A 27,604-nucleotide genomic window follows, 5' to 3' on the forward strand; every position below is an offset into this window, starting at 1 on the left:
GTGGATCCTCCCAGGCTCCCGTGGAGGCGGGCTGGCTGGGCGTGCATCACTTCTTCTTTCTTCTTTTTCTTTTTTTTCTCTCTCCATAGGGCAAAAATAATTCAACACATTCGTTTTATTTGTTTTTATTTCAAACGATTTACACGGCTGCGTTTCTGTAACAGAATTCTGGGCGGCTCACCGCCCTTGTTTGTTTGTATTTCTTTATTAAATTTCTGTGCCTGCCCCCTCAACTCTGGCTGGCAATAAAACCAAGGAAGATAAAAGCATAAATCATAAAATGAAAACAGAAATCCTGCCATGGAGGATTGAGGACTTCTTATTGATATATCACCTCTTCAGCATTAACCGTACAGTGCAAGCAACCTTCTGTTCATACCTATAGTAGAAATCATGTTGCATATTTAGATAGATAGATAGATAGATAGATAGATAGATAGATAGATAGATAGATAGATAGATAGATAGATACCTTTTACCCAAGTGCTGTGATCAGGTTAAATGCAGAGTTATGAATCTGGTGGTCTTAACATATATATATCCTGGTTGTACAGTTTTTAACTGTTATTTGTTTTAATTTGTTTTACATTGTTATTTGTATATGTCTTTTGGTGTTGTTCAGTTGTATGTTGTGAAAGAGCACCTTATTTCGTTGTTCTCAGGTTTCTGAGTACAATGACAATAAATTTATCTTTATCTTGATAGATAGATAGATAGATAGATAGATAGATAGAATTGACAGGTGGTAGGTGGTAGATGTTGTATGGATAGTTGATAGACACAGATAGAATTGGTGATAGAATTGATGATAGATGAGAGTGGGGGATAGATAGATAGAATTGATGATGATAGAAAAGGGATGGATGAATGGATGGATAGAGATAGATTTGATGATAGATGATAGAGGTGGTAAATGTTGGATGGATAGTTGATAGACACAGATAGAATTGATGATATAATTGATGAGAGATGAGAGAGGTGGTAAATGATGATGGATAGATGATAGACACAGAATTGATGATAGATGAGAGAGAAAGGGGAGATGGGTGGATGGATAGAATGGATGATAGATGGATGATAGAGATGATGGATGGATGGATGGATGGATGGATGGATGGATGGATGGATAGATAGATAGATAGATAGATAGATAGATAGATAGATAGATAGATAGATAGGAAAGTTTCAATTTTCAGGGTTTACAGAGCTTCCAGCTTCTGCCATACAGGCATCTCTGTCCTTGGGTTTTATTTCTCTTCCTCCATGAGTTGTTTGTATTGTATAATAAAGCAATTAATTTGGGGAAATAAAAAAGAACGTAGTTTGAGTTTGCAAAATACTGATGGCTGGAAACCTTAATGAAAAGTTTAAAAAATGGTGGGCTCCAACCAACAGTATCTCTCCCCTTCGCCCTTTTAATCGAGTTGTTCCATCTTGAAGAGCTACGTAAAGGGAGCGTGTTCGTCCCCATTGCCTATTTAAAGAATGCAGGTAATCCTCAAGTTACGACCGCAAGGGACTCAAAATTTCCCCTTGTTCAGTGAGACAGTTGTTAAATGAATTTTGCCCCATTTGATGAGCTTGCTTGCCCCGGTTGTTAAGTGAATCACTGCAGTTGTTAAGCAGATCTGGCTTCTCCACGCACTTTGCTTGTCAGAAAGTTGCAAAAGCGGATCGCACTGCAACAGTCACAAGTCTGTGCCAGTTGCCAAGCCTGTGAATTTTGATCACCTGACCTCAGGCATGCTACAACGGTTGTAGGTGTGAAAAACAGTCCTAGGTCACTGGAGATTCTCTGTCCTCCAGGTCCTGGTTGTCCCAAAGGTGCTTTTTTCAAGAGGCAACTGGACCTTCTTGGTTTTTTTCTTTGAAGAGGTTTTGCTTCTCATCCAAGAAGCTTCTTCAACTCTGACTGGATGGTGGGGGAATGGAAGGATTTATACTCCTTGCAGACAGCTGGTCATTTGCATCCTTTTTAGAGGGTCGTTGAGGCCACTTGGAGCTTTAACTGTGTCTTCAGGGTCAGCTGAGTGGTGCAAATGGTTCCTGTAGTCTGCAATTTTTTTCCCTCTGGAAATCCGTTCCTACTCCCACCCCATTCCAAGGGTCTTCATCCCAAAATGTGTGGCTAAAAGTCTGTAGAGATTCTCAGTCCTCCAGATCAGTGGTTGTCCCAAAGGTGCTTTCTTTTTAAAAGAGACAACTGGACTTCCTTGTTTTCTTTCTTTCTTTCTTCGAAGATGTTTTGCTTCTCATCCAAGAAGCTTCTTCAGCTCTGACTGGGGAAGGGAAGGACTTATACTTGATGGAACGGAAGGATTTACAGGACTTAATCCTTCCATTCCCCACAGCAGCCACGTCTGACAGGAAACCATCCTCCTGCCGTGATCCCCGGAGCTCTCTTTTGATCTTGGCTTTCTGTGGGTTCCCGCCCCCCCTTTTCGAGACGGAGCGGCTTCCAGAGAGAAGCCGGGGAGTGGCTGCGGTTCTCTTAACTTCAAAACACACATGTAAGCAAAGCAGGCCCTGGCTCTCTTTTTCCGGCCAGGTTAGCGGGAGAGGAGAAGATCTGTGGTCTGGCATTGATTTTCTGACCCCCGATTTGGCGTGTGCCAGCATGGCAGCTGGGTCATTGCCCTGTCATTCTAGGCCTTTGGAGCTGGTGACTCAGATGCTGTTGGAGAACAAAGGTCCAAGTTAGACTAACTTCCTCGCTCCACACACACACACACACACACACACACACACAGAGAGTGGTGGGATTCAATTTTTTTTACTACTGGTTTCTGTGGGCGTGGCTTGGTGGGCGTGGCATGGGAAGGATATACTGCAAAATCCCCATTCCCTCCCCATCCCACTAACCTGCTTTCCAGCTCCGTTCTCCCGTGCAGGGCAACCAAAGGAGACCCAGCCGATCAGCTGGGACTCGAGAGGCAGAGAATAGGTGGGGGCAGGTCCAGTCAGAATAGAATAGAATAGAATAGAATAGAATAGAATAGAATAGAATAGAATAGAATAGAATAGAATAGAATAGAGTTCTTTATCGGCCAAGTGTGATTGGACACACAAGGAATTTGTCTTGGTGCAAATGCTCTCAGTGTATATAAAAGAAAAGATTTGTCAAGAGTCAAGAATCATCAGGTACAACACTTAATGATAGTCACAGGGTACAATAAGCAATCAAATCATACTAGGAAACAGTCAATATAGAATAGAATAAATATTGGATGAAGAATAGAATAAAATTATTTATTGGCCAAGTGTGATTGGACACACGAGGAATTTGTCTTGGTGCAAATACTCTCAGTATACATAAAGAAAAGATACATTTGTTAAGAATCAAGAGTCATCAGGTACGACACTTAATGATAGTCACAGGATACAATAAGCAATCGAATCATACTAGGAAACAGTCAATATAAATTGTAAGGTTACAAGCGATAAAATTACAGTCCTACAGTCACAAGTGGGAGGGGATGGATGATAAGGAGCGATGAGAAGATTAACAATAATAGTAGTGCAGACTTTGTAAGAGTTGGACAGTATTGAGGGAATTATTTGTTTAGCGGAGTGATGGCATTTGGGGAAAAACCTGTCCTTGTGTCTAGTTGTTCTGAGTGCTCTATAGCATTGTTTTGAGGGAAGGAGTTGAAACAGTTTATGTCTGGGATGTGCGGGGTCTGCAGATATTTTCACAGCCCTCTTTTTGACTCGTGCAGTATACAGGTCCTCCATGGAAGGCAGGTTGGTTAGTAATTGTTCTTTTCTGCAGTCCTAATTAGTCTCTGGAGTCTGTGTCTGTCCTGTTGGGTTGCAGAACCAAACCAGACAGTTACAGAGGTGCAGATGACACACTCAATAATTTGATAGACTCGATAAATAGACTCAAAAATCAAGAGCCAGTCAGAAACCATCTGAATACCACCTCTGCCACCCTGCCACCCCTGTAGCAGAGAAATACCCTGTACGGGTAGTCCTTGGACTTGTGACCCAACTCTTTTGTTGCTAAGCGAAACGTTTGTTGAACAAACTTGGCCCCGTTTCGCTCCTTCTTTCTTGCCATCGTTGGACGCCGCCGTTGCCAGCTTAGTGACATGGTTAAGTGAATCTGGCTTCCCCATTGAGTTTACTTGTCCCGGAGGTTGCTGAAGCGGATTGCATGACACACCACACACACACACACACACACACACACACACACACACACACACACACCCTGTGGACGCTGTCATTTTTGACTGATGGCAGGCAGCCCGGTCTCTTCTTGAAAGCTTCCAGTGGTGAAACTCCCACAACTTCTGAAGGCAACTTCTGTTCCCTTGAATATAGAATACCAGAGTTGGAAGGGACCTTGGAGGTCATCTAGTCCAACCCGCCCAAGCAGGAAACCCTGCCCCATTTCTGACTGATGGCCTGGTCTCTTCTTGAAAGCTCCCAGCGGTGAAGCTCCCACAACTTCTGAATCGGATGTGACACCCTTAACAACCGGTTGCTTAGCAACGATAACAAAAAAAACCCCACCCCTCTGGTCCCAATTGTGTCGGTAAATCGGTAAATCAAGTCTACCTGTGATGCCAGCGGCAGCATCAATTTGCATTGGGCTGGAGGGCATAATAGAGGGATGTGTTTTGCATGAGGAAGGACCCAAACCGTGAGCTTCCCACTGCAAGAAACTGGAGAATTTAGCATTGGTCCAAAGATTTCCAGGTTTGCTTGTATTTTTACATTATTGGGGACCCCGGTTGAAGCCCTGTTTGGGGCTGAGCCACCCACATCTGTATGTTCTGGTTTCTTGTCACTTGGTTATTTGACATTCGATCATGGCTTACCCCCCGTAGAGAATTTGGAGAGAGAAAGAGAAAAAAAACCACCTTTTCTTTGTCAGGTGTATTTTACAGTACTCCGGCAAAGATTTCTTCTCACGGTATTCCTTTCCTCCTCCTCCTTTCTCCTTTGTGCCCAGCCACAGGTAAACAAAGGACCATCTCAGTTTTGGGAGATTAGAGCCAAATCCATGATGCCTTTTGTTAAAAACCAGTTTTAACCCTTTTGAGCAGACAAAATGCTGCTTCTGGACTCGGCAAGCGGTTAAGGTGCGTTAACCCCAAGTTAACGGGGGAGCCCCGGTTTGGGGGGGCCCCCAGCTAAGATTCTGTGGGATTTGGAGAACCCTCCCTCCAAATCTCACTCCTGGCTGGCCCCGGCCTTCCCAGGTCATCTAGTCCAACCCCCTGCCCAAGCAGGAGACCCTACACCATTCCTGACAGATGGCAGTCCAGTCTTTTCTTGAAAGTCTCAAGTGATGAAGCTCCCACAACTTCTAAAGGAAACTTCTGTTCCATCGGTTGATTGGTCTCAATGTCAGAAAATTCCTCCTTATTTCCAGGTTGAATCTCTCCTTGCTCAGTTTCCATCCATTGTTCCTTGTCTTGGGGTGTCTTGGGAAATAGCTTGGCCCCTTCCTCCACTCTGCGGCTGCCCCTCAAATATGGGAAGACTGCTCTCCTGTCTCCCCTGGTCCTTCTCTTCCTTAGACTAGCCAGGCCTGGTTTCTGCAACCGTTCCTTGTCTGTTTTATCCTCCAGTCCCCTCATCATCCTGGTTGCTCTTCTCTGCGCCCTTTATAGAGTCTCAACATCTTTTTTTATAATGTGGTGACCAAAACTGGATGCAGTGCTCCAGATGTGGTCTTACTAAGGCTTTATAGCAGGGGTCTTCAAACTTGACAGCTTTAAGACATGTGGACTCCCAGAATTCCTCCTCCTGTCATGTTGGCTCGGGAATTATGGGAGTTGAAGTTGTTGAGGTTCGCCGGCAGCAGGTGCAGATGGCTGAGGTCTTGGAGAGCGAGGACTCAGATGAGGGGCCTGCATGTGAGGCAGGGATGGGGCCAGGACCATCAGGGAGAGGAATGCTGCCTTCGGAGATTGTGGAGGCTGGCAGCAGCGAGGAAGAGGCACCCGAGGAGCCTGTGCCCAGTGTGCATGCCCGCAGGGCTGCTCGAAGGAAAGAGCAGCTGTAGTAACATGGGTGATTCGGGAGTAAGGCTGGAAGGTGATGGCCCCTCCCTTAAGAGATAAAAGCCAGCTGAGAAACCGGAGTTCTTTGCAGGAAGCAAAGAAGGTTTTTTTTGCACTCAAGACTTGTGGACGTTCCGACTCTCTTAGTTTGTGTTTGGAGACTCTTTGTGTTTGAAATATTTCTGGGTAACTTTATCTAGTGTTCTGGGCAGCCTTGCACAGCCTTGGCAAGGCTCATTCTTATCAGAGACAATTAGTTTGAAACAGCCTTTTTATCCGGAAAGGGGAATTCATCAAGAATCATTAAAAGGTTTTGCTGTTCCCTCCGTTTGGTGTTGGTTTCCTTGGAACAAGGTTTGGCTCAGAACAAAAAATCCACAAGTCTTAAACTTGCCAAATTTGAAGACCCTTGCTTTATAGAGTTTTATTAGCACCTTCCTTGATCTCGATTTTGTCCCTCTGTTAACGCAATTTAGGATTGCATTGGCTTTTTTGGCGGCCGCTGCACACTGCTGGCTCCTATTTAGCTGGTTGTCCACTAAGACTCCAAGATCCCTCTCACAGTTACTGCTATTGAGCCTGGTTTCACCCAGTCTATAGGTGGACTTTTGGTTTTCCTTGCCTAAGTGTAATTGCAATCAGCTTGCAAGTCAAGGATGACCAGAATTACAGTAACTGGTTTAAGAAGGCCTTCTGGGCAAAGTTCTCTTAACGTAGGAGGCCCTTTCTCCTGCAGGAGATGCTTTGGCCACCCACACTGCCTTGCTCCAAATGACAGTTCTTGTTCCCTTAAGGCATTTGCTGCAAAGCAGCTGCTGCTCCAGGATCAGCCTGGCGTTTCCAAATGAATTTCTGATTTAATTGTTTGCACTCCCGGTGTTCTATTGTTCCGCAGCAAGATAATCTCTCATCTAATGCTGCGTGCCCAGATCCTCTATGGTTCTGTAATCTAATGCATCTGAGATTCTGCTTTTCTGATTGAGTTCCTGACTGTTGTTGGATGAAGGGACTGTGGGAAAAAGAAGGGTTTGTGGGCAAAAAAGAAAAAAGGGCCGGCGTTTGATGCTCCCTCTTCTCATTCGATTGGAGGAGCCCAGATGTACTTTTTTGAAATTCCTTCCCAGCGATGGGGAAATTCAGGGCGAAATTGCTCAAGGTCTCCGCAGCCTGCTTGGCTGATCTTCCTTCTGCTTTGGCCGCGGACCGGGACCGGTCCGTGGAACATTTCTGACCGGGCCGCCGGTTTGCTGGGCGCCGCCATCTTGTTTGACGAGAAAGTGCTTCTGGGTGAGCTTTTCCGGTTGGAAAGCGGTGTTTGGGTCCTGAAGGAATCCTCACGCCTTAGTTTCATCGAAGGGGGTGGCTTTGAACGAAACTAAGGCACGAGGATTCTTTCAGCACCCAAGGCAAGGCGAGCCGAGCGACCGTCCCGAAGCCGTCCCGAAGCGAAGCCCATCGACAAAGGTACAAAGGAGGAGTTGAAGGTGGTGGGGAGAAGCGGGGGACGGCTGGCTGGCCGGTCGCTCGGCTCGCCTTGCCTTGTCATGCGTGCTGATGCCGGTACCGGGCCGCGGATCATTTTGTGATGCCGGTACCGGGCCGTGGCACAAAAAAGGTTAGGGGCCACTGATCTAGTCCAACCCTCCACCCAAGCAGGAGACCCCACATCATTTCTGACAGCTGGCAGTCCATTCTCTTCTTGAAAGCCTCCAGTGATGAAGCTCCCACAGCTTCTGAAGGCAACTTTTGTTCCATGGGTTGATTGTTCTCAGGGTCAGAAAATGTCTCCTTATTTCCAGGTTGAATCTGTCTTTGTTCAGTTTCCATCCATTATTCCTTGTCTGGCCTTCAGGTGCTTGACCCTCTCGTCTCTTTGGCAGCCCCTCAAATATTGGAAGATTGCTATCCTGTCTCCCCTGGTCCTTCTCTTCACTAGACTAGCCATGCTTGGTTCCTGCAACCGTTTGTCGTATGTTTTAGCCTCCGGTCCCCTAACCATCCTGGTTGCTCTTCTCTGCCCTTTTTCTAGAGCCTCAACATTATTTTTTAATAATGTGATTTCCCCTTCCTGGAGACATGGTGGTTGGTCAACCTTCAGCAGACCTAAGCCAGCATTTTTTAAGCATGGTTACAGGAACTGGGCATGGCTGGTCTAGCAGTCCTTCAATATTTGAGGGGCTGCCACAGAGAGGAGGAAGGAGTCAAGCTATTCTCCAAAACGCCTGAAGGCCAGACAAGGAATAATGGATGCAGACTGAACAAGGGGAGAGATTCAACCTGGAAATAAGGAGAAACTTTCTGACAGTGAAAACAATCAACCCTTGGAACAGAAGTTGCCTTCAGAGGTTGTGGGAGCTTCATCCCTGGAGGCTTTCAAGAAGAGACCGGACTGCCCTCTGTCAGAAATGATCCAGGGTCTCCTGCTTGGGCAGAGGGGGGTGGACTAGATGACCTACAAGGTCCCTTCCAGCTCACATTAATCTGTAAGCACCTCATTCTGAATGAGCAATGCATGGGAAGATCTGACCACATTACGTGTGGCTCAGCGGCGTGGATTTGCATCTTCCACCGAGTGCTGTAGCTGAGCTCTTTCCCCTTTTCCGGAAATCCATTTATATATTCACCTCTTTGCCACGAACTCCCCCAGGGACCCTGGGAAAGTCTACATTTCCTGTTTCACTTAATTGCAAAACAATGGAAGTTGCAACTGACACCTTGGTGGAACTCGATGGTTCTTGAATGCATTCAGACCAAATCCCTCTGGCCCAGCATCTGGATGTATAGAAAATTGGGGTGGGTGGGTTGGTTTGTGCCCCTCTTGGACTTTGCAAAGGCCGTAGATGGGCGCATTGGAGGGGGCACGTCTACCTATTTCACATGCATCCCTTTGCCTGCATGATCTGCTCCAGTAAAGCAGGCTGGGGGGGGGGGGGGCTGTTGCATCCTTCCAGCAAACAAACAGTGATTAAACCAGATTATCCTTCCGCTGATAGGATGGCCTTTTGGTCATGGCTTTAATATCAAAGCAGACTTTTTCCTAACAGGCTTTCAATGGATTATATATATCCAAGAGTTATAATCCAATGGCATTTACTCACTTGAGTGACTGCGTGTGATTGACTGATACTTTTTGTTCAGGAGCACAACTGTTTTTTTCTTTTCTTTTCTCCCACCTGTTTCACAAGCAGCCCTGCACGATAAATTGGACGGAGAGAGGAGGACCAGTTCAAAATCTCCCAAGGAATTTCTATGGATGGGTGGGTGGGGAATTATAATCTGGGTCTCCCCACGGACGGTCCTTGGAGGGCAGCCCTCTGCTATCCTGGCTGTTTGCCGTGAAATTACATTATTGGTTCCTCTCGCACATCCACGCTAGTCGTTTCTGGCTCTAGCGGTCAGTGCTCCTCTCCACTGCAAAGCCGAAGCGCCAGCGTCTCCGTGGTCATGTGGCCGGCACGACTAAACGCTGAAGGTGCTGCCTTCCCACCAAAGGGACCCCTATTTTTCTACTTGCATTTTTTTTTTTTTACATGCTTTCGAACTGCTGGGACAAGGAACGGGAGCTCACTCCGTCATGCGGCGCTAGGGGGGGTTCGAACCTCCGAGCTGCCGACTGTTCTGATCGACAAGCTCAGCATCTTAGCCACTGTGCTACCCCGTCCCACATGGCGTCCACATTATTGGACATCTACTTGTGCGAAATACAAGTGAGGTGAATCAGACAGGGAGGTAGTCCTTGACTTATATGACCACAATTTTTTTTGGGTGGGTGGGGGGGTTGTCAGCATTTCCGCCGCTAAGCAAGAAGGTTGTGAATCATGCTAAATTTGATGGCCTTTTTAGCCACAGTTATTGTGAATCGCTGCAGTTATTAAATTAAATTGTTAACAATTGCAATGATATCATGCGATTGTTAAGAGCACCTGGCTTCCCCTACTTGTCTTGTGGGAGCCCAGCTGGGAAGGTTGCAAACAACCGATCAAATAGGCCGACCCTTTTATGAGCAGGTGGATAATGGCTTCTTTTTTTTTTTTAAGCCATTTGATTTTCTTTAGAATATATGGGAAGCCACAGGTATCCCGAGAATGAAAACAGATGCTGGATACCAGAATTTCACTTATAACTGTCCCAGGCATCTTGTCTTTTTTTTGTTGTTGTAAAATAATATTTTAAAATTGCATCAGGTCAGATGGAAAAGGGAGCAGAGCAGGTGTCAACAGGAGGTATCTACGGGCATATTGCCACTGCGTGTTCCTTATATTAGAGGATCCTAGGATGAATACACCTGCCTGAACACGTCCTTTTGAATTAAAAAAACCCAAAGCAGCTCAGCTCGGACTGAGTCCAGCAAACTCTTGCTGAAGGTTTGAGCTCACTGTCAAACATGAAGCGTGAAATGCAGATTTAAGTAGTATAGTGTGTGTGTGTGTGAGAGAGAGAGATATTAGACTGCTGCCAGAAATGGTGTAGGGTCTCCTGCTTGGGCAGGGGGTTGGACTAGATGACCTACAAGGTCCCTTCCAACTCTGTTAATCTGAGAGGTACGTAGGTAGGTAGGTAGAAAAAGGAGAGAAAGAAAAGAAAAGTTGTCGGCCCAGTAGGCCCTTTCCTTAGCTTGACCCCCTTCCTCCTCCTCTCTGTGGCAGCCCCTCAAATATTGGAAGACTGCTATCCTGTCTTCCCTGGTCCTTAGATGACCTACAAGGTCCCTTCCAACACTTATTCTAATTAGGTAGGTAGGTAGGTAGGTAGGTAGGTAGATAGATAGATAGATAGATAGATAGATAAGAAAGAAAGAAAGAAAGAAAGAAAGAAAGAAAGAAAGAAAGAAAGAAAGAAAGAAAAGGGAAAGGGAAGGGAAGGGAGAGGAAGGAAGGAAGGAAGGAAGGAAGGAAAGAAAGAAAGAAAGAAAGAAAGAAAGAAAGAAAGAAAGAAAGAAAGAAAGAAAGAAAGAAAGAAAGAAAGAAAGAAAGAAAGAAAGAAAGAAAGAAAGAAAGAAAGAAAGAAAGAAAGTTAGTTGTAGGAGTTTCATCACTGGGCCACTATGGGTTTGCCCAGGTTCAGGAGAACCCATAGCTAAAGTTATGGCTGGTTCGGTGTACAGCCAACTCCCACACCTGGCTGACCCCGCCCACCCCTCATCTCCCACCCTGCCCCTCCCCTCCCAGGAATCTCCCACGCGGCCCATTTTGGAGGTGAGGTAAATGCAGAGCCCACACGGAGGCTTGGGGAAGGTGAAAAGTCCAGAAATGGGCCTGTTTCCGGCCTCTGGAGCCTGGGGGAGGCTGTTTTTGCCCTCGCAGAGGCTCAAGGGAAGCCTCTGGAGCCCGGGGAGGATGAAAACACCCCCGCCACCCGCCATTGCGGTGCAGGAGGCCAACTAGGCCACGCCTACCATGGCCACACCCACCCAGCAACCACGCAGAGGTTGAAGCCCACCCCTCCCCAAACCCGAATCTAACCAAATTAGTTGAGTTCACCCAACAAGCTAAACCGTCACCCTTCCCTTACCCTTTAATATTAACCCGGTTTATCATGATGGCCAACCACCGGGCCGCTAGCTGACCTCTGGCTTGCAAAGAAATGCACTGGGTGTGTGTTCCTCACCTCTCTGCCCTTCCAATTTCCTTCGTCTACCTCCTCCCTTCCTGTCTTTTTTTTGGGGGGGGGGGAATGTGGCCTGGGAGGGGTGGAGGGGGAGGATTTGGCCTGGAAGATCTATAGTTCACTGTTTGGGGAATACACTTAGTTCCCAGGAAGTGGTGGGAGTCGATGGGGATACAGATCTTAACTCAGTTGTTAAAAAAAGGGGGAAATTGGGGGAAATTACGATTGCATCCAGTTCCTTCCTGGCCTCCCTCCCTTCCCGATCCTAGGAGCTGACTCAGCGCTGGATTTGGTGCAAAGAAGGAAGCAGTTAAAAGTTCAGGGGAAGGAAGAAGAAAAAACCCACAAAAAAGAAGGCAAATGGATGTCTTTTGGGGTGGGGAGGGGAGAGAGAGAGAGAGAAAAGGGGGGGTGGGGTTCTTGGAGCGGGGAGCAGAGTTTGGTCAGCTGGCTGGCCAGCTCAGCCAGAGATCTGGTTGTAATTTGTGGAGTGAACAGTTGTGGCAGCTAGGTTGTTCCTGGCTCTTCCAAAACTTCTTTTGTGCAGAAAATGTTGGAGTCTTTTTCTTCTCTCTCTCTCTCTCTCTCTCTCTCTCTTTTTTTCTTCTCTCTCTCCAATCTCTCTTTCTCTTTCAGTCTCTTTTTATCTCTCTCTCTTTATCTCTATTCTTCTCTCTCTCAATCTCTTTTCTTCTCTCTCTCTCAATCTCTTTTCTTCTCTCTCTCTCAATCTTTTTTCTTCTCTCTCTCTCCAATCTCTCTCTCTGTCTCTTTTCTTCTCTCTCTCTCAATCTCTTGCCTTCTCTCTCTCTCTCTCAATCTTTTTCTTCTCTCTCTCCAATCTCTCTTTCTCAGTCTCTTTTTATCTCTCTCTCTTTATCTCTGTTCTTCTCTCTCTCAATCTCTTTTCTTCTCTCTCTCTCAATCTCTTTTCTCTCTCTCTCTCTCAATCTTTTTCTTCTCTCTCTCAATCTCTTTCTCTTCAGTCTCTTTTATCTCTCTCTCTTTATCTCTGTTCTCTCTCTCAATCTCTTTTCTCTCTCTCTCTCTCAATCTTTTTTCTTCTCTCTCTCTCCAATCTCTCTGTCTCTTTTCTTCTCTCTCAATCACTTGTCTTCTCTCTCTCTCTCTCAATCTTTTTTCTTCTCTTTCTCAATCTCTTTTCTTCTGCCCCTCCCCTCTTCTCTTCCTCCCCCTCCTCCTCCTGTAGAAAGTACCGAGAGGGCCTTTCCCTGGGTGCCCCATGTGTAGATTTTGTTCCTTGGGGCAGGAGACTGCTTCTGTTTACAACTAGTTGCAAGGGCTTGGGTGCTGCCAGCCAACCAGCCAGCCAAGAGAAAACAGGCCCAACCTGTCTGGCTCCTCCTTGCAGGGAGCTTGCCAAAATAGTAAAAGAAGTAAAAAGGTTGTTTATCTGTACACCTGAGGTTGATAGACTAATTTCAGGCTGGCTCCACGGGTGAACTTGCTGAAAGATTCAAGATTCTGTGGAACACCTGCCTTGTTCCAAAGACCTCTCTGGGCTCAGCGGATGGACTCTATCCAGACAGAAGCTTTATTATTTTTAGCAGTTTCCAGCTTTGGCAATTTCCTAAATTAGGCTGTTGGTTTGAGCTCCAAGCTTGGTGATTTGGTCGCAAACATTTCGTCGCCGTTCGAGGAGATGTCGTCAGTGCATTTTGAGTTGTGCTCATCTTTCAGAACCCGTGGCTTTTTATGAGATCTCAAAGACCTGTGTTTCGACGGATGAAAACAACTCAAAAACGCACGGACGACATCTCTCATAAAAACGTATGGAAAGACCGAAGTGTGCAGAATCATAACAACCGGTTCTGTGGAACCGGTCTGAACCGGTAGAATTCCACCCCTGGTCCTAAGTCCCTTTTTTTCAGTGCTGTTGTAACTTGAAGGATCATTAAATGAACTCTTGTAAGTTGAGGACTACCTATAAACAGCCAGTTCATCATCCAGAAGGATATGCCAACCTAACCCCTCCAGTCTTGCCTCTTGATCCCACCTCCACACTTGGGACTGTCCGTGAGTCTTACCTGCTCTTCAAAGCCAATTGGAAATCTCCCTCTATCTTTGCAAAGAGGCTTTTTCAACAAGGCTCCCCGTTTCCCGTAAAGCTTAGCTTGGCACCTAAATCTCCGAACCCAGATTTCATCTTGATTAAAAGTTAAAAAAAAAAAAATTGGCTTTCTGCTCCATGTCTCGCCCTAAATGCCTCGTTATTTGCAAATCCTCCTTTTGCAAAGTTGGGCCCAGGATTCAGTGGGCAGGAAGCCATTCCTTACTCTTAAAAAATAAATAATTAAAAAAAAAATGAATTATGGAAAAGTAAATCATCTTAATTACATCCACGGAGGTCTCCTTGGAGAGGAAAGTGGGCGGCCCCGCAGGAGACACACTTGTGGAATAGCCCGCGCAAGCTCGGTCACGCACACTTTTGGGGCGAGTAGGCGCGCATCAGGTTTGAAGAGCGAGTTGAGAGGGTGCTCCCGTCATTTGGCCCTTGTGGGGCAGGAGCTTCCTCTTCTTTGGCTGTCTCCTTTCTTTAAGGCCAACAGTGCTGGGCTGCAGCTTCTTTTTCATCCCTGTCCATTATTTTTTTATTTTCTATGGATGCCTCTGGGGGCATCACATTCACTCCATTTAATTACATTTTTTGGGGAAATGGAAATCCAAGTTTTGAAAAAAGCAACTTAAGGTAGGGAGAAAGACGTCCCCAGGGAGATAAGAAAAATAACTAGCCCTTTTGTGTGCGTGTGTGTGTGCGCGCATCTTGACCTCTCCTGTTGGCCTGATACAGAGGTCCCCAAACTTGGCAACTTAAAGACTTGTGGACTTCAACTCCCAACATTCCTGGGCTAACATGATTGGAGGAGGAATTCCGGGAGTTGAAGTCCACGAGTCTTAAAGCTGCCAAGTTTGGGGACCCCTGTCCTAATAGAAGAGAATAATTGTCGCTCAGAGTTGAACCAGTGGGGGGGTCTTTGATGTTCTCTGAATTTTGGTGGTTTTCTTGCAGATGTTTCATTACCCAACTAGGTAATATCATCAGTGCTAGAAGGAGTAAGGTTTGGTCTGTGAGTTGGGATTGGTCTACTGCAAGGTCTCCAAACTTGGCAAGGTTAAGACTTGTGGACTTCAACTCCCAAAATTCCTGGGCTAACATGATTGGAGGAGGAATTCTGGGAGTTGAAGTCCACGAGTCTTAAAGCTGCCAAGTTTGGGGACCCCTGGCTGGGTAGATGGTCTGAGGGGAGCCAAAGGTAATTTGGTGGCTCCATCAGAGAACATTTGCAAAGGCCAAACTTGATACGCTGAACAATTTGTGCAAAGCGCCGCTTTTTGCAAAGAAGAGCCCTTTTATTTTTAAAAAGCTGTCCTTTAGCTAGAAGGATGTTCTCTTCAAAATCCCCCTTTGTCCTTTAATTTGGGTCATTTAACTTTTACTCGTAACAAACGGTACCACTGAATGCCTGGTCTTTTGAAGCACATGGAAACTGAACCGTCTTTTTAAAAATAATGTTTGATTTTTAGACTTTTCCTTTTTGTAAAAAAAAAAAATTAGGGTATGCATTTTTCAAGTTTTTCTTGAATTTTCCCTTGGTCAAGAAAAGTGATAACAAACAACGAGGTTTCTTTTAATCTGTGACGAGCCTCTTTCTGATGTTGGCCTTTTCTCAAGTTTGTCCTTTCATTTCTCACCCCACCCAACAAAATATGGTTGCTCTACTCAAAAGGGTCTGTGATTTGTGCAGTGGTGGAGTTCAGATTTTTTTTTTAGTAGTGGTTCTGTGGTCATGGCTTGGTAGGCATGGTGTGGCTTGAGTGTGGCTTGGTGGGCGTGGCAGGGGAAGGATACTGCAAAAAAACCCATTCCCTCCCCACCGCATTAACCTGCTTTCCAGCTCCGTTCTCCTGTGCAGGGCAACCAAAGAAGACCCAGCCGATCAGCTGTGGGTGTGGCTTAGTGGGCGTGGTGGGCGTGGCTTGGTGGGCGTGGCAGGGGAAAGGAGACTGTAAAACCTCTATTCCCTCCCCACTCCTTGGGGAAGGTTACTGCAAAATCTCCATTCCCTCCCCACCCCGCTAACCTGCTTTCCAGCTCTGTTCTCCTGTGCAGGGCAACAAAAGAAGACCCAGCCAGTCAGCTGGGACTCAGTGGGAGGCAGAGATTAGATGGGGGAGGGGCCAGTCAGAGGTAGGACCAAACAAGCAGGTAACCTTCTGACTCTGGTCATCTCAGAAGGAAGCCAGCCAGGAAGCCTGATAGGGCAAGGAAGGAGAGATAACTCATATCATACTACAGAGGTTGACGGGGGTCAGTTACTCAACTGTGTACGTGGGAAATCTTATGGGAGGGGCAGCACCCCAATCTATAAATCACGGGGTTGGGCCACTGATCTGTCTAGCTTTGTTTGCTTCCTCTTGCACAGATGTTTTTTCAAAAGCTGGCCAGCCAGGATATTAAAGACAAACCTTCCTTCTGCTTCCTTGTTTCATTTGCACCTTATATAAAAGTTCCCACATCCGAGCAAAGCGATGCGGGAAAACAAGTGTGCAAAAAAAAGCAGACAGACAAAGAAACCACAGGGTAGTCCTAGACTTAACGGCCACAATTGAGCTCCCAATGTTTGTTGGGAAGTGAGACTTTGCTTGTCAAGAAGGTTGCGAAAAAAGGGGGAAATCACGGGACCTTGGGACACAGCAACAGACATAAGTGCATGTCAGTTGCCAAAAGGCCTGGATTTTGATCCCGGGTCCACGGGGATGCCGCAAGAGGTCTGAAGTAACTCTGAAAAACAGTCATAAGTCACTTTGATCGGTGTGGAATGAGCTCTCGTAAACAGTGGTGACATTCAATTTTTATTTTTTTACTATCGGTTCTATGGGTGTGGCTTGGTGGGCGTGGCATGGCATTTGGGGCGTGGCAGAAGAAGGGTATTGCAAAATCCCCATTCTCTCCCCACCCCACTAACCTGCTTTCCAGCTCCGTTCTCCTGTGCAGGGCAACCAAAGAAGACGCAGCCAATCAGCTGGGACTCGGGAGGCGGAGAATAGATGGGGTTGGCGGGTCCAGTCAGAGGTGGGATTGGCCGGTTCTCTGAATGACTCCAAATTTCGGCTACTGGTTCTCCAGGACTGGTCAGAACTGGCTCAATACCACCTCGGCTTGTAAGACAAGGGTTAGCTATATTTCCTTCCTTCTATTAAAGCCAGTGCCTGGATGGGAACCACAAACTCTCCAAAAGTTTGGTTTTTTGGAGGGGAGAAGGAGGTGGAGGAGGAGGAAGAGGAAGAGGAGGAAGGATTCTTCCAGGCTTCACAATAGTTGCAAACATTTCAAAACAAAGAACAATGCAAAAACAACAACCCACCCAAACAATACAAAAGAAACCGATAAGTACAAGGCTGAATGGGAATCAAGAAAAGGAGCTATATACACACACACACACAACACACACACACACACATATCCTGGAAGGAGCACATTATTTTGCAGATGATGACGGGTCCTATCGGCCGGTTTGAACTGAATTAAATTGGAATTGACTAGGCGTATCAATTAAATTAAGGAATATGTATGTTTGCTGTTTTTGTTTTGGCCTCACCCGGTGTTTTTGTCACCGACTCGCCCTTTTTTGTGGGGTGTGTGTGGGGGGGAAAAGGAGAGCGGCCTTTGGCCTGGAAAAGTTTCTGCTATAAAGCTTTCAAAGAGACAGTGTTTTGGAAAGTTTGCCCCCCTCCAGAAGAAAAGTCCTTGTCCAGCTTGAAACCAAACGCACTTTTTCCAAGCCATGAAAATCTCAGCCCTTTTGAGTTGGCAAGAGATTCCGAAGAGAGAAATTTGCTGATATTTTTTTTTTCCAAAAAGACCATTCCCGGGTTTACAAAATCCTGGAATTAAATAATGCTCTTTCTGTTCTTTTCTCCTTTTTCCCCCAGCCCCTGGAAATGTTAAATGTGTGCGTGTGTCCCGTAGCAGGGAAAGAAAAATAGAAAAAGTTCTGTTCCTTCCTCCCTTCTCTTTTCTGCTCTATTATTATTATTATTATTATTATTATTATTATTATTATTATTATTATTATTCCTTGGTTTTTGATGGGACCAAAAGATATCTTTGCAACTGATCATTTTCAAACTCACTGGACTGGGAAATTTAATTTGGCAGGGGATTAAGAAAGAGAGAATAATTTGTTCAGTTTGCAAATGGTTTTCTTCCTGGGTTCAGCTGCGGAGGATTTGAAGGTTCAGGATCCTGTGGGCGGATTAATCCATCCACAGCTCTTTAGCTAGGATAGATCCAGAGGTGAGTATTCAGCAGGTTCTGAGCAGTTCTGGAGAACCAGGAGCAGAAATTTTGAGTAGTCCAGAGAACCGGCCAATCCCACCTCTGACTGGACCCACCAACCCATCTCTTCTCCGCCTCCCATTGAGTCCCAGCTGATCGGCTGGGTCTCCTTTGGTTGCCTTGCACAGGAGAACGGAGCTGGAAAGCAGGTTAGTGGGGTGGGGAGGGAATGGGGATTTTGCAGTATATCCTTCCCCTGCCACGCCCACCAAGCCACGCCCGCAGAACCGGTACTAAAAAAATTTGAATCCCACCACTGGATATAGATCTTCCAAGCTTAGAGGCAGTCTATCAGAAGTAACTTCAGAAACAGGAGCATCATTGGTTTAGAATAGTTTATTTGGTTAGAGCAAATCTGTCCAAGGCCGCCATCGTGTAAGTGGCGAGGAGAGAGTGAGTGTTCCCAGAAGTGAAGAAGGATTTTGCACTGAGGAAGAAATAAGAAGGGAAAACGGACTGTGAAGAATTGATTAGCTGCTCAGCGGTTCGAAATTTTTTATTTTTTTTTACAAAACAAGTTTTATTGGTTTTTAAAGACAAACAAAATCAAACAAAACATAAAAACATCCAGCTTTCTTTCATAAATATACAAGCAGTGTGTCAGTTGGTTTACAAAAAAATTTTGTGCATCCATTTCATAGTCTCAATTACATTGCATAATAATTCATATTATCCATCAAACATTGAATACCCTCTGCTTGAAATTTTGTGTGCTTCCTTTGCAAAAAAATATTCCAAAGCTGAAACTGGGCAGGAAAGTTTTCTCCTCCTCCTCCTCCTCCATTTGCTGTTTTTGCACATTCCTTCCTGGGCCGTTTGCCTTCCCCATTGCTGGGCTTCAAACAATCAGCTGCGTAAATAATACCACATCTTGAAAAATGACACCAGGTCGATTCAACTTAAGTAGCCCATCTGGTTCTACTGCTGTCAGCGGTGGCCCGTAGGAAAACAAGTGACCTTCCCTGCTGCGTTACAAAAAAAAAAAAAAAATTCAGGGAGAGGAAGGAAAAAAGCAAAAAAAAAAAAAAAAGCACGCTAGCTGGAGTAGGTATATCCTATGCAAAAATAAAAAATAATAAACTTGGGTGTTTTTTTCCTGCCAGTTGGCAAAAAGGCATCGCTAGTTGCTGCAGAATCCAACCGGCTTTGAGAGACTGGCTCGAGGCTGCGCTGTGGGTTGCCACGTCAGAAAAAATTGGAACTTTTGAATATTTTTTTAAAAGGGGTGGGTGGGTGGGGAGGGGCAGGTTCCGGAAACATTTCCCCAGTCCAAGTATTTTAAAAGCACCAATCGGGGGCCTTTCGGAGGTGCCTGGACTAACTCACTGGTTTTTTTTTTGATGCGACTTATTTTTTTAAGTAAACATTTTTGGAGAGTTCAGCAGCCTTGTGAAAAAAAGCCTGGGAGAGAAAGGAAAGCTGAGAAGGAAAGTTAAAACGTTCCACGCACAGAAGTGGTTTTTACAGGCAGGGTGGAACAATGGCTACGATGTTTTAAGCTTTTAATTTAAAAAATAATAATATTAAACTAATACTTCCCCCTTTTTCTAGTTCTTGCATTTCTGACACGAGATGAGACAGGCAGCGTTGGGGCATCTGAGGCTGTGCATGGAGTGAAGTAGGGGTTGTTTTAACAGATTAACAGAGTTGGAAGGGACCTTGTAGGTCCTCTAGTCCAACCCCCAAGCAGGAGACCCTATGCCATTTCTGACAGAGGGAAGTCCAGTCTCTTCTTAAAAGCCTCCAGTGATGGAGCTCCCACAACTTCTGAATAACAGAATAATAATAGAGTTGGAAGGGACCTTGTAGGTCATCTAGTCCAACCTCCCCTGCCCAAGCAGGAAACCTTACATCATTTCTGACAGATGGCAGTCCAGTCTATTCTTGAAAGCGCCCAGGGATGAAACTCCCACAACTTCTGAAGGCAACTTCTGCTCCGTTGCTTGATTGTTCTCACCGTCAGAAAATTCCTCCTTATTTCCAGGTTGAATCTCTCCTGGTTCAGTTTCCATCCATTGTTCCTTATCTCACCTTCAGGTGCTTTGGAAAACAGCTTGACCCCCTTCCTCCTCTCTGGGGCAGCCCCTCAAATATTGGAACTGTGCTCTCCTGTCTCCCCTGGTCCTCCTCTTCCCTAGACTAGCCAAGCCCAGTTCCTGCAACCATTCATTGTATGTTTTAGCTTCCAGTCCCCTCATCATCCTGGTTGCTCTTCTCTGCACTTTTTCTAGAGTTTTGCTCCAGCCAGAAGTAATGGGAGGCAGGTCAGGGAAAAGGCAAGGATATTGTGGAGCCAGCTAAGGCAAGGGAGGTTACTTAGCTATTCGTTATTTGGTAACGTATAGCCTGCCTTTATTTATTTTTTATCAAAACAACTCAAGGCGGCAAACATACATGCCTACTTCCTCATTCCTCCTGCTATTTTCCCCATAAGCACCTTGTGAGGTGCGTTGGGCTGAGAGGTTTCAGCCTGGGAAAACTTCTTGGAGGGTAGTCAGCCAGTGAATTTTGGTTGCTCCCAAACCCTGAAATTATTTTACAGGCAGTCCTTGCCTTACAAGCATTTACTTAGTGACCAAAGTTAGGACGACACTGGAAAAAGTGACTTGTGGGCCATTTTTCACACTGAACGACTGTTGCAGCTGCGCTCCTCGGATCAAAAATCTGGCTACTTGGCAGCTGTCTCGTCTTTATGACAGTTGCAGTGTCCAAAGGGTCATGTAATCCTCTTTCTGCGACCTTCCATCAAGGCGGGAAAGCCGGATTCGCTCAACAACCATGTTACTAATTTAACAGCTGCAGTGACTCACTTAACAGTACCAAGCAAGGTCATAAAATTGGACAAAACTCACGTAACTGTCTCGTTTAGCAACAAAAAATTGGGGTTCAATTGTCGTAAATCAAGGACAATCCCTATTTGTGCAGAACCAGAATAGTTTGGCAGAGCCTCCAGTATAAAGCAGGTTGTTTTGAGTCTGAAATAGACCAGTTTTTTTTTCCTGTTTCATGCACCTGTGATGACCCAAAGGCGCATGGCACAAAGGTAACACAGTCAGGTAATCAGTAGGAGTCCCTTTATTAGCTCCAACTTTGCCCCCAATCTCCTGGTTACCTTCTGGGCTGGAGAAAAAAAAACTCCCAGGAACAGCCTTTGGCTGCAGAAAATTGAGTCCAAAACATGGTCAACAGAAACTGTAACTTAAAGTCCAATCAAGGCAAGATGAGATAATTAATCTGGCAGGGCAGGCGCAAGAATTCCAGGCATGAAACTCAACACAGTAGGTAAAGCACCAGGAACACAAATCGACAAAGTCAACATAAGATAAACTCATATTTGTTCCCAGGAGCTGCCGCAGTCAGCATTCAGTTATTTAAACTTTCATTCCCAGCTGTGGCTAATGAAGGGAATCAGGGCCCTTTCCTCCCCCGTAAGCCACGCAACCCACGTTGCTCCCTTCTCCGTTCCTCCCTGCATGCCCTAGGATGAAGAGGGGGTGGGCCTGGGTCTTCCTCTGAACTCCCTCTCCCTTGTTCAACCTCTCCCTTGTTCAACCTCTCCCCTGCTCTGCCCAGCCGGACTTTGCCCGTCCCCAGTTTCTTCCACAGCCAACTGAGCCACACTCACACTCCCTGTCAGCTGTTCATCTTCCTTCTCAGATTCAGACTCCAACAGGAGCATGACAGCACACTTTCCTCCTAAAAAACTATCCCCCCCCCCCGACCCCCGGCCACTTGCTTATTCCTGAGCATCATGGAAGCCATATTTTAAAAGCTGCGCATGCATGCATATCAATGACTCTATATCTAGCGGGCTTGATATTTATCCCGAACGACTAAAATCTGGTTAGACTGTAGAACTAGCTTTTGCAATCCTGTGTGCAGGTATCCACTGGCTGATAAATTGATTACACACGTACTGGGTCGGTCTATCTTTTTCATTAATCTTAACGATGCTCAAACCTCTTGGAAGAGAAATCAGAGAACCGTCAGCTTTATAATCCAGGAGGTTTGGAGAACATCCGTTTGGGAGAAGCTGAGCTATTGATGCTGAGGTTAGGCCGTTTGTTTCTGTGTTTTTGGCTCCTCATTCACAAAGCATTTATTGGTGGAAGATGCTATTTTGTTGTTGTTGCTTGACTTAACTCTTTAGGGAAAGAGTTGCATGAGATAGTCGCTCTCTTGAAACCACTTCAAAGAGTTGTGCCACAACTGTTGTGGGAACTGACACCGCTTTGAGGGGGGTCACTTTTTTGAAGGGGGCAGGAACCAGCATTTTGAGGGGGGAGACCTGGCTTGTATTCAGCTGTTGAAGCTTATTTGGAGACCCGGGATGAGCGCTTGTCTTCTGGTTCAGCCTACCACACAGGATCCCTGTGCGGCGATAAATTTTGCGAGCAGGAAAGCTTCGTCGGGCTGCCTTTTACTCCTGGTTGTAAATTTAAGAGATAATAGACTGCAACAGATTGTGATGGTGGGGGGAGGCTACCGCCAGCAACACGAAAAACAATTTCCTTCTTTCCCTTTCGGTCCTCGGAAATTGCCCACCGCTGAAGCCCTCATTTCCCATCCAAACCCCTCCTCGTTGTAACTTTAATGAGGAGATTAGGAGAGTAGGAGCATTTGTTTCTTTGGTTTAAGGGGCTGCTTACAATTCAGGGGCTCTTCTGTCAATCCAGGCCAGCCTCTCTGGGAAATGTAAAAAATTTTTAAAAGGAGGGGGGGGCTTTCCCTTAATAGAAATATACAGGAAGCCAAATTGTGAAATCTGGGAAACGGGAGCGTGTGGGATAGCAAGGAGTGGTGAGGCTTTGGGGGGGAGGAAAGAGGGATTCTCAAATTTCTACTTCCTGTTGCTCATTGGCTGAATCACCAGGGCCATTCAGCCTCCGAGTGGAAGACTGGTACCCAAATGGAAGCTCCCTCCTCCTCCTCGGTGCTTCCTTTGTTCCCACGCGACCCTCTTCCTTTCCACCTTCCTTCCTGGTCCTTCCCACTGGGCACGTGGTTGATGCCATTGTAACCTTAGCCAACTAACCGCTGGCTTCTCTCCCTTACCAGGCCAACTCATTGAGGAAGGAAAAAAAAACCCCAGGATTGTAGCAGCAGCAGCAGCAGCTGTTTGGCGTGGATGGTTCTTCTTGGACTACGGTGGGAATCTTCCTTCCCCAGCAGAATGGCTCCTCAGCTGGCTCTCAGCGTGTTTCTCTTAACGTCGCTGGTCCTTAGCACGGAGGGCTCTGCTGCTGTCAGCAACTGGTGGAACTTGGTGCCCAGGAAAACAGTGCCCTACCACGGTGAGTATCGTGTCTTCCCAGAGACTCAAAGTCGGTTGAGATTCTGATAGTCCAGTTGTTAAAATTAACACTTATCCACCCGAAGAAAACGATGGGAGATTTTTTTGTAGTGGTTTTTTGTATTTTAAATTACACATTGGCGTTTCAGAACCAATGGATGTGAAACCTCCGTTTTTACTCCCAAGAAATGAACAGCCATCTCCAAAGTTATGTTGGTGATAACTGTGAAGATGTGATGGGAATAGAATTCTTTTTTTTTTCTCTCTTCTTCTTTAAAGGCACATACCCAGTTGTTGTTTTTTTAAAGACCTTACATAAGCACGATATTCAAGCTTTTGAAGCGTCCCATCCAAGCTTTTGAAGTTTGAATTAATCAAAGGTGAGTTGGTAGGAAGCGCCACCCACCAATAAGAACAGCAAGGCAAGCAATTCTACTGCTTTGGGTTAACAGTTTAATTTTTCCCCTGTGGCTCCCTGACCTTAATTTCTCCCTCCTTCCTGGCTTGCATCAGTTTTCAGAGAAGGCAGAACTAGAATTGCTGGTATAGTGTCGTATTATCAACCCCAGTGCTGGTAGTAGGTGTATTACTGCCCTTAGAAGTTTTCTTTTAAGTTAAAGAGGAACCCAAGGCACGAATGAGAGGCAAAATAGCACAAGAAGAAGAGGAGGAGGATCAGCTGAAGGCTTGGTAAAGGAAAGAAGAACATCAGGTAGCAGGTTTGAGGGCTGCCTTTGATCCCCCTCAGCTCAATTCACTTTAATAGGGTAGGGTAGGTTAACAGAGTTGGAAGGGACCTTGGAGGTCTTCTAGTCCAGCCCCCTGCCTAGGCAGGAAACCCTACACCACTTCAGACAAAAAAATGGTTATCCAACATCTTTTTAAAAACTTCCAGTGCTGGAGAATTCACAACTTCCAGAGGCAAGTTGTTCCACTGATTAATTGTTCTAACTGTCAGGAAATTCCTTCTTAGTTCTAAGTTGCTTTTCTCCCTGATCAGTTTCCATCCGTTGCTTCTTGTCCTGACCTCGGGGGCTTTGGAGAATAGCTTGACTCTCTCTTCTTTGTGGCAGCCTCTGAAATACCAGAATACTGCTAACATGTCTCCCCTAGAGTCCTTCTTTTCATCAGACTACACATACCCAATTCCAGCAACCGTTCTTCGTACATTTTAGCCTCCAGTCTTTCTTGCTTATTCTCTGCATTCTTTCTACAGTCACAAAACGTTCCTACTACAAAAAACAAAATGGTGGCTCTCCAGATGCATTTTCCAATCCCGATTTATTTTTGCCATCCTTTTTTTGTTGTTGTTGTTGTCCTGGCTGGATAATAACCAAACCTTTTTCAACGGCTGAATCTCGTCAGGGTTCTTTTTAAATATAAGCGCCTTCGTATCGGACGAGATCCAGAGGCAATGCCTGGGAAACCAAGAGGGTGACGCTTCAGGGCGGAATTAACTTTGCAGCGTGCCCGCAGCCTGGCGAAGGCTTTTGAAGTAATGAACAGTTGGAAGAAATCAGAAAGGGGCATGGAGGTTGCCAGGTGCCAGGAGAGATTACATGGTAGCGCCAAGATCATTGAGCTTCAAGTAGGAACCTCCGAGAGATGCTTCTTATTTACCGAGAAGAAGGAAAAGAACCGTAACGGAAAGGATACTCTCTTCGATGCCATCCTCTCACTGGATGGTTGGTGCTGGGCCATTTTTATTTTTATTTTTTGTAAGATGCATGATTCTGCCACTTTCTTGGCACGAGGGAGAAATAAGAGGAGGAGGAGAGGGAAGCTACGATGAGGACGTGCCTGGTGTTTCTACCCAGCCTGTATACTGGTTGAACCAGAATGTTATCCTCCTGGCCAGTTGTCAGCTTTTGAGAACAGAAAGCCAAAAACATACCCTGCCAAGCTCTTAATTTACACTGAGAGGTGTGTTCCAGCACCATATGGGTGTATGTCATTGTATTTGCTGCTTGTTTCCAACCCTTCGTCAGAGGAACACAAAATTTCTGCTGCCCTATACCCGCAACCACGGGTGCCCAACCTGTAGCCAAAAAGTGGCCTCTGCAGCCTTGGTTAGAATGCGGCATTGCAGGCTGACTCTGCCAACTGCCAGTAGTTCGATCCTGACCGACTTAAGGTTGATTCAATTCCATCCTTCCGAGGTCGGTAAAATGAGGAGCCAGATTGTTGGGGGGACAATACGCTGACTCTATAAACTGCTTAGAGGGGGCTGTCAAAGCACTGTGAAGTGGCATGTAAACCTGAAGCGCTGTTGCTATTTCTGTTTTAAATCGAAATCTGAAGTTTCTCCCTCAGAATTTGGCCCGTGCTTAGCCTCTCTGGTTTCTGTATAACCAGAGATGGTGGTAACGCTGCCACTCAAGGGTGAAGCTCTCCCTTGTTGGCTGGAATCTGCTATGGTTGGGTGAGAAGAGGACAACAAATAGAGGACAGAACAGGAAGGAAAGTGATGTGCAAGCTGCATCTCCTTAAGTCTCTCCTGGCTATCTCAAAACATTGTGAGATCCTTCTGTGATTTTTTTCCCCCATGGAATTGAATTGGGGACCTTGGCTTCTGCTCTTAGAAAGTGATGTGGATTCCCCAACTTAACAGAGCATAAAACATAAAATCATAGGGCTGGGAAGGAACAGCAAAAGTCTTCTAGTCTATGGCAGGAGATCTTATTCCATCCCAGTCAACTAGTAGTTTGGTCTACTTTTGAAAACCTCTTGATCACCAGGTTACCTGAAGAATGTTGAGCCCCAGCTACTTCTCCTGGTTGTCTCATTCTCAGATCTGGGGAAGGGTCCCTCATTGGCGGGCAAGCCTAACCCACCCACCGTAGCATTTATCCTTGTTCTGACCAAGGCTTCCGAGACCATAATTGTGCACACGCTTATTTTAAAAACAAGTCTTTGTGTTTGATTGCAACGCTGGGAATTGTTTTCATTCCCAGCCCGTAATGAATCTCAAACGGTCCCTCGAGATAAGCACCCACCTTTCTTCCCTGTGAAGTGCTGCCAATAACAGAAGTGTCAAATAAACTAAAACAAAAACCAACCGAAGTAGAAAGAGCTTCAAGAATGAATCTGAACCAAACGAACGACTTTGCTTCCTGCAAAGGTTTCTTCACCTTTGCCTGTCCTTTATACCTTATGGGAGGGGCAATCACCTCCCAGCCTTACTCCCCTTTTGTCTTAGCTGCTCTTGCCTTCTAGCAGCTCTGTGCACACATGCACTGGGAACAGGCTCCCCTGAGTCCTCTTTCTCGCTGCTGCCAGACTCCAGAGGCTCCGGAGTCAGCATCCCACTCCCAGATAGTCCTGGCCCCATCAGTGCATTGGACACAGGACCCTCGTCCGAGTCCTCTCCAGACTCCTGAACTGGTCCCCGTTCTTCCCCACTGTCCGATTCCGCTGCCATCTGCACAGGCTGTCGGCGAACCACAACAATTCTGGAGCGCCTTCCTCTTGAACATCATCAGCAGTGGATCCACAAGCTTGACCCAGCTTGGGCGTCGGTGATGTTAGCTTGTCCAGCTTCCCTTTCAGAAACTCACCCCTGCTGGCAATTGTCGACAAGGGAGGGGGAAGATAAACGGAGACCAGGCCAGAGCTGAGGTCTGATGGCATTTTAGATGCGGGCTTAGCTGGAGCTCCCTAGGAGCTGTTAATTAAATTGGGAGTCGCTATTAATTACATACAAAGAAGAGAGACAGGTGGCTGGAAGGAGCCCAGAAGCAGCTGGAAAAGGAAAAGCTAATTTTGAAGAAGCCAGTGGCTTGGGGAAACCAGACTCAATAATTTCAGATTTTAGTGCCATATCCAAGAGTTGCAATTGTTTTCGTCTCGCCAGTGACTCAGGGCCACCATCGATAGGGTTTTGGATAGAACAGGTGCTAGGTATTCAAGATCTTCCCCCTTGCTTTTTTTGGGGGGGAAGGAGGGTTAGGAGAGGAGAGTCAATATTTTCAACTTTCTCAAACCCAACTAAATCTCAGTTTACGCTGATTTTTCTACAACTCCTCAGCAGTAAATCACACCATGTCCAAAGGTTAGCTGTCAGATGCTGGGGTTGAAATCTGCATGAGCTCCAAGGATGGAAAGCTTCACAAAAAAATAATTTCCCAGGACATTCCCTTGTTCGAGTATTCCCTGGGGTGGGCAGCTGAACGAGACATGTGGAATCAATTTGTACAGGAGATTTGATTAGGCTGAAATGGATTTTGCTAGGTTTTTTTTTTTTTGGGGGGTGACTCACTATGGTCTGAATCAATGTGAAAGGAAGCCACCGAGTTAAGCCAAAACATGGTTTATTTGTTTAAC

At 46.0% G+C, this 27,604-nt stretch overlaps 1 protein-coding gene across 1 annotated transcript in view; it reads left to right on the forward strand.

Moving 5' to 3' along the window:
• Positions 1-27,604, forward strand: part of SEMA4C (semaphorin 4C) — a 90,885-nt gene that overhangs the window by 7,200 nt on the left and 56,081 nt on the right. Inside the window, exon 2 of the mRNA XM_026715109.2 lies at positions 23,047-23,282. Coding sequence (XP_026570894.1) covers positions 23,117-23,282 — 166 coding nt within the window. The 5' untranslated portion in view covers positions 23,047-23,116. The remainder of the gene's footprint in view (positions 1-23,046; positions 23,283-27,604) is intronic.

Source organism: Pseudonaja textilis, chromosome 9 (assembly GCF_049901715.1).
Source record: "Pseudonaja textilis isolate UNSWEBS1 chromosome 9, rPseTex1.2, whole genome shotgun sequence".
NCBI classification, from domain to species: domain Eukaryota; kingdom Metazoa; phylum Chordata; class Lepidosauria; order Squamata; family Elapidae; genus Pseudonaja; species Pseudonaja textilis.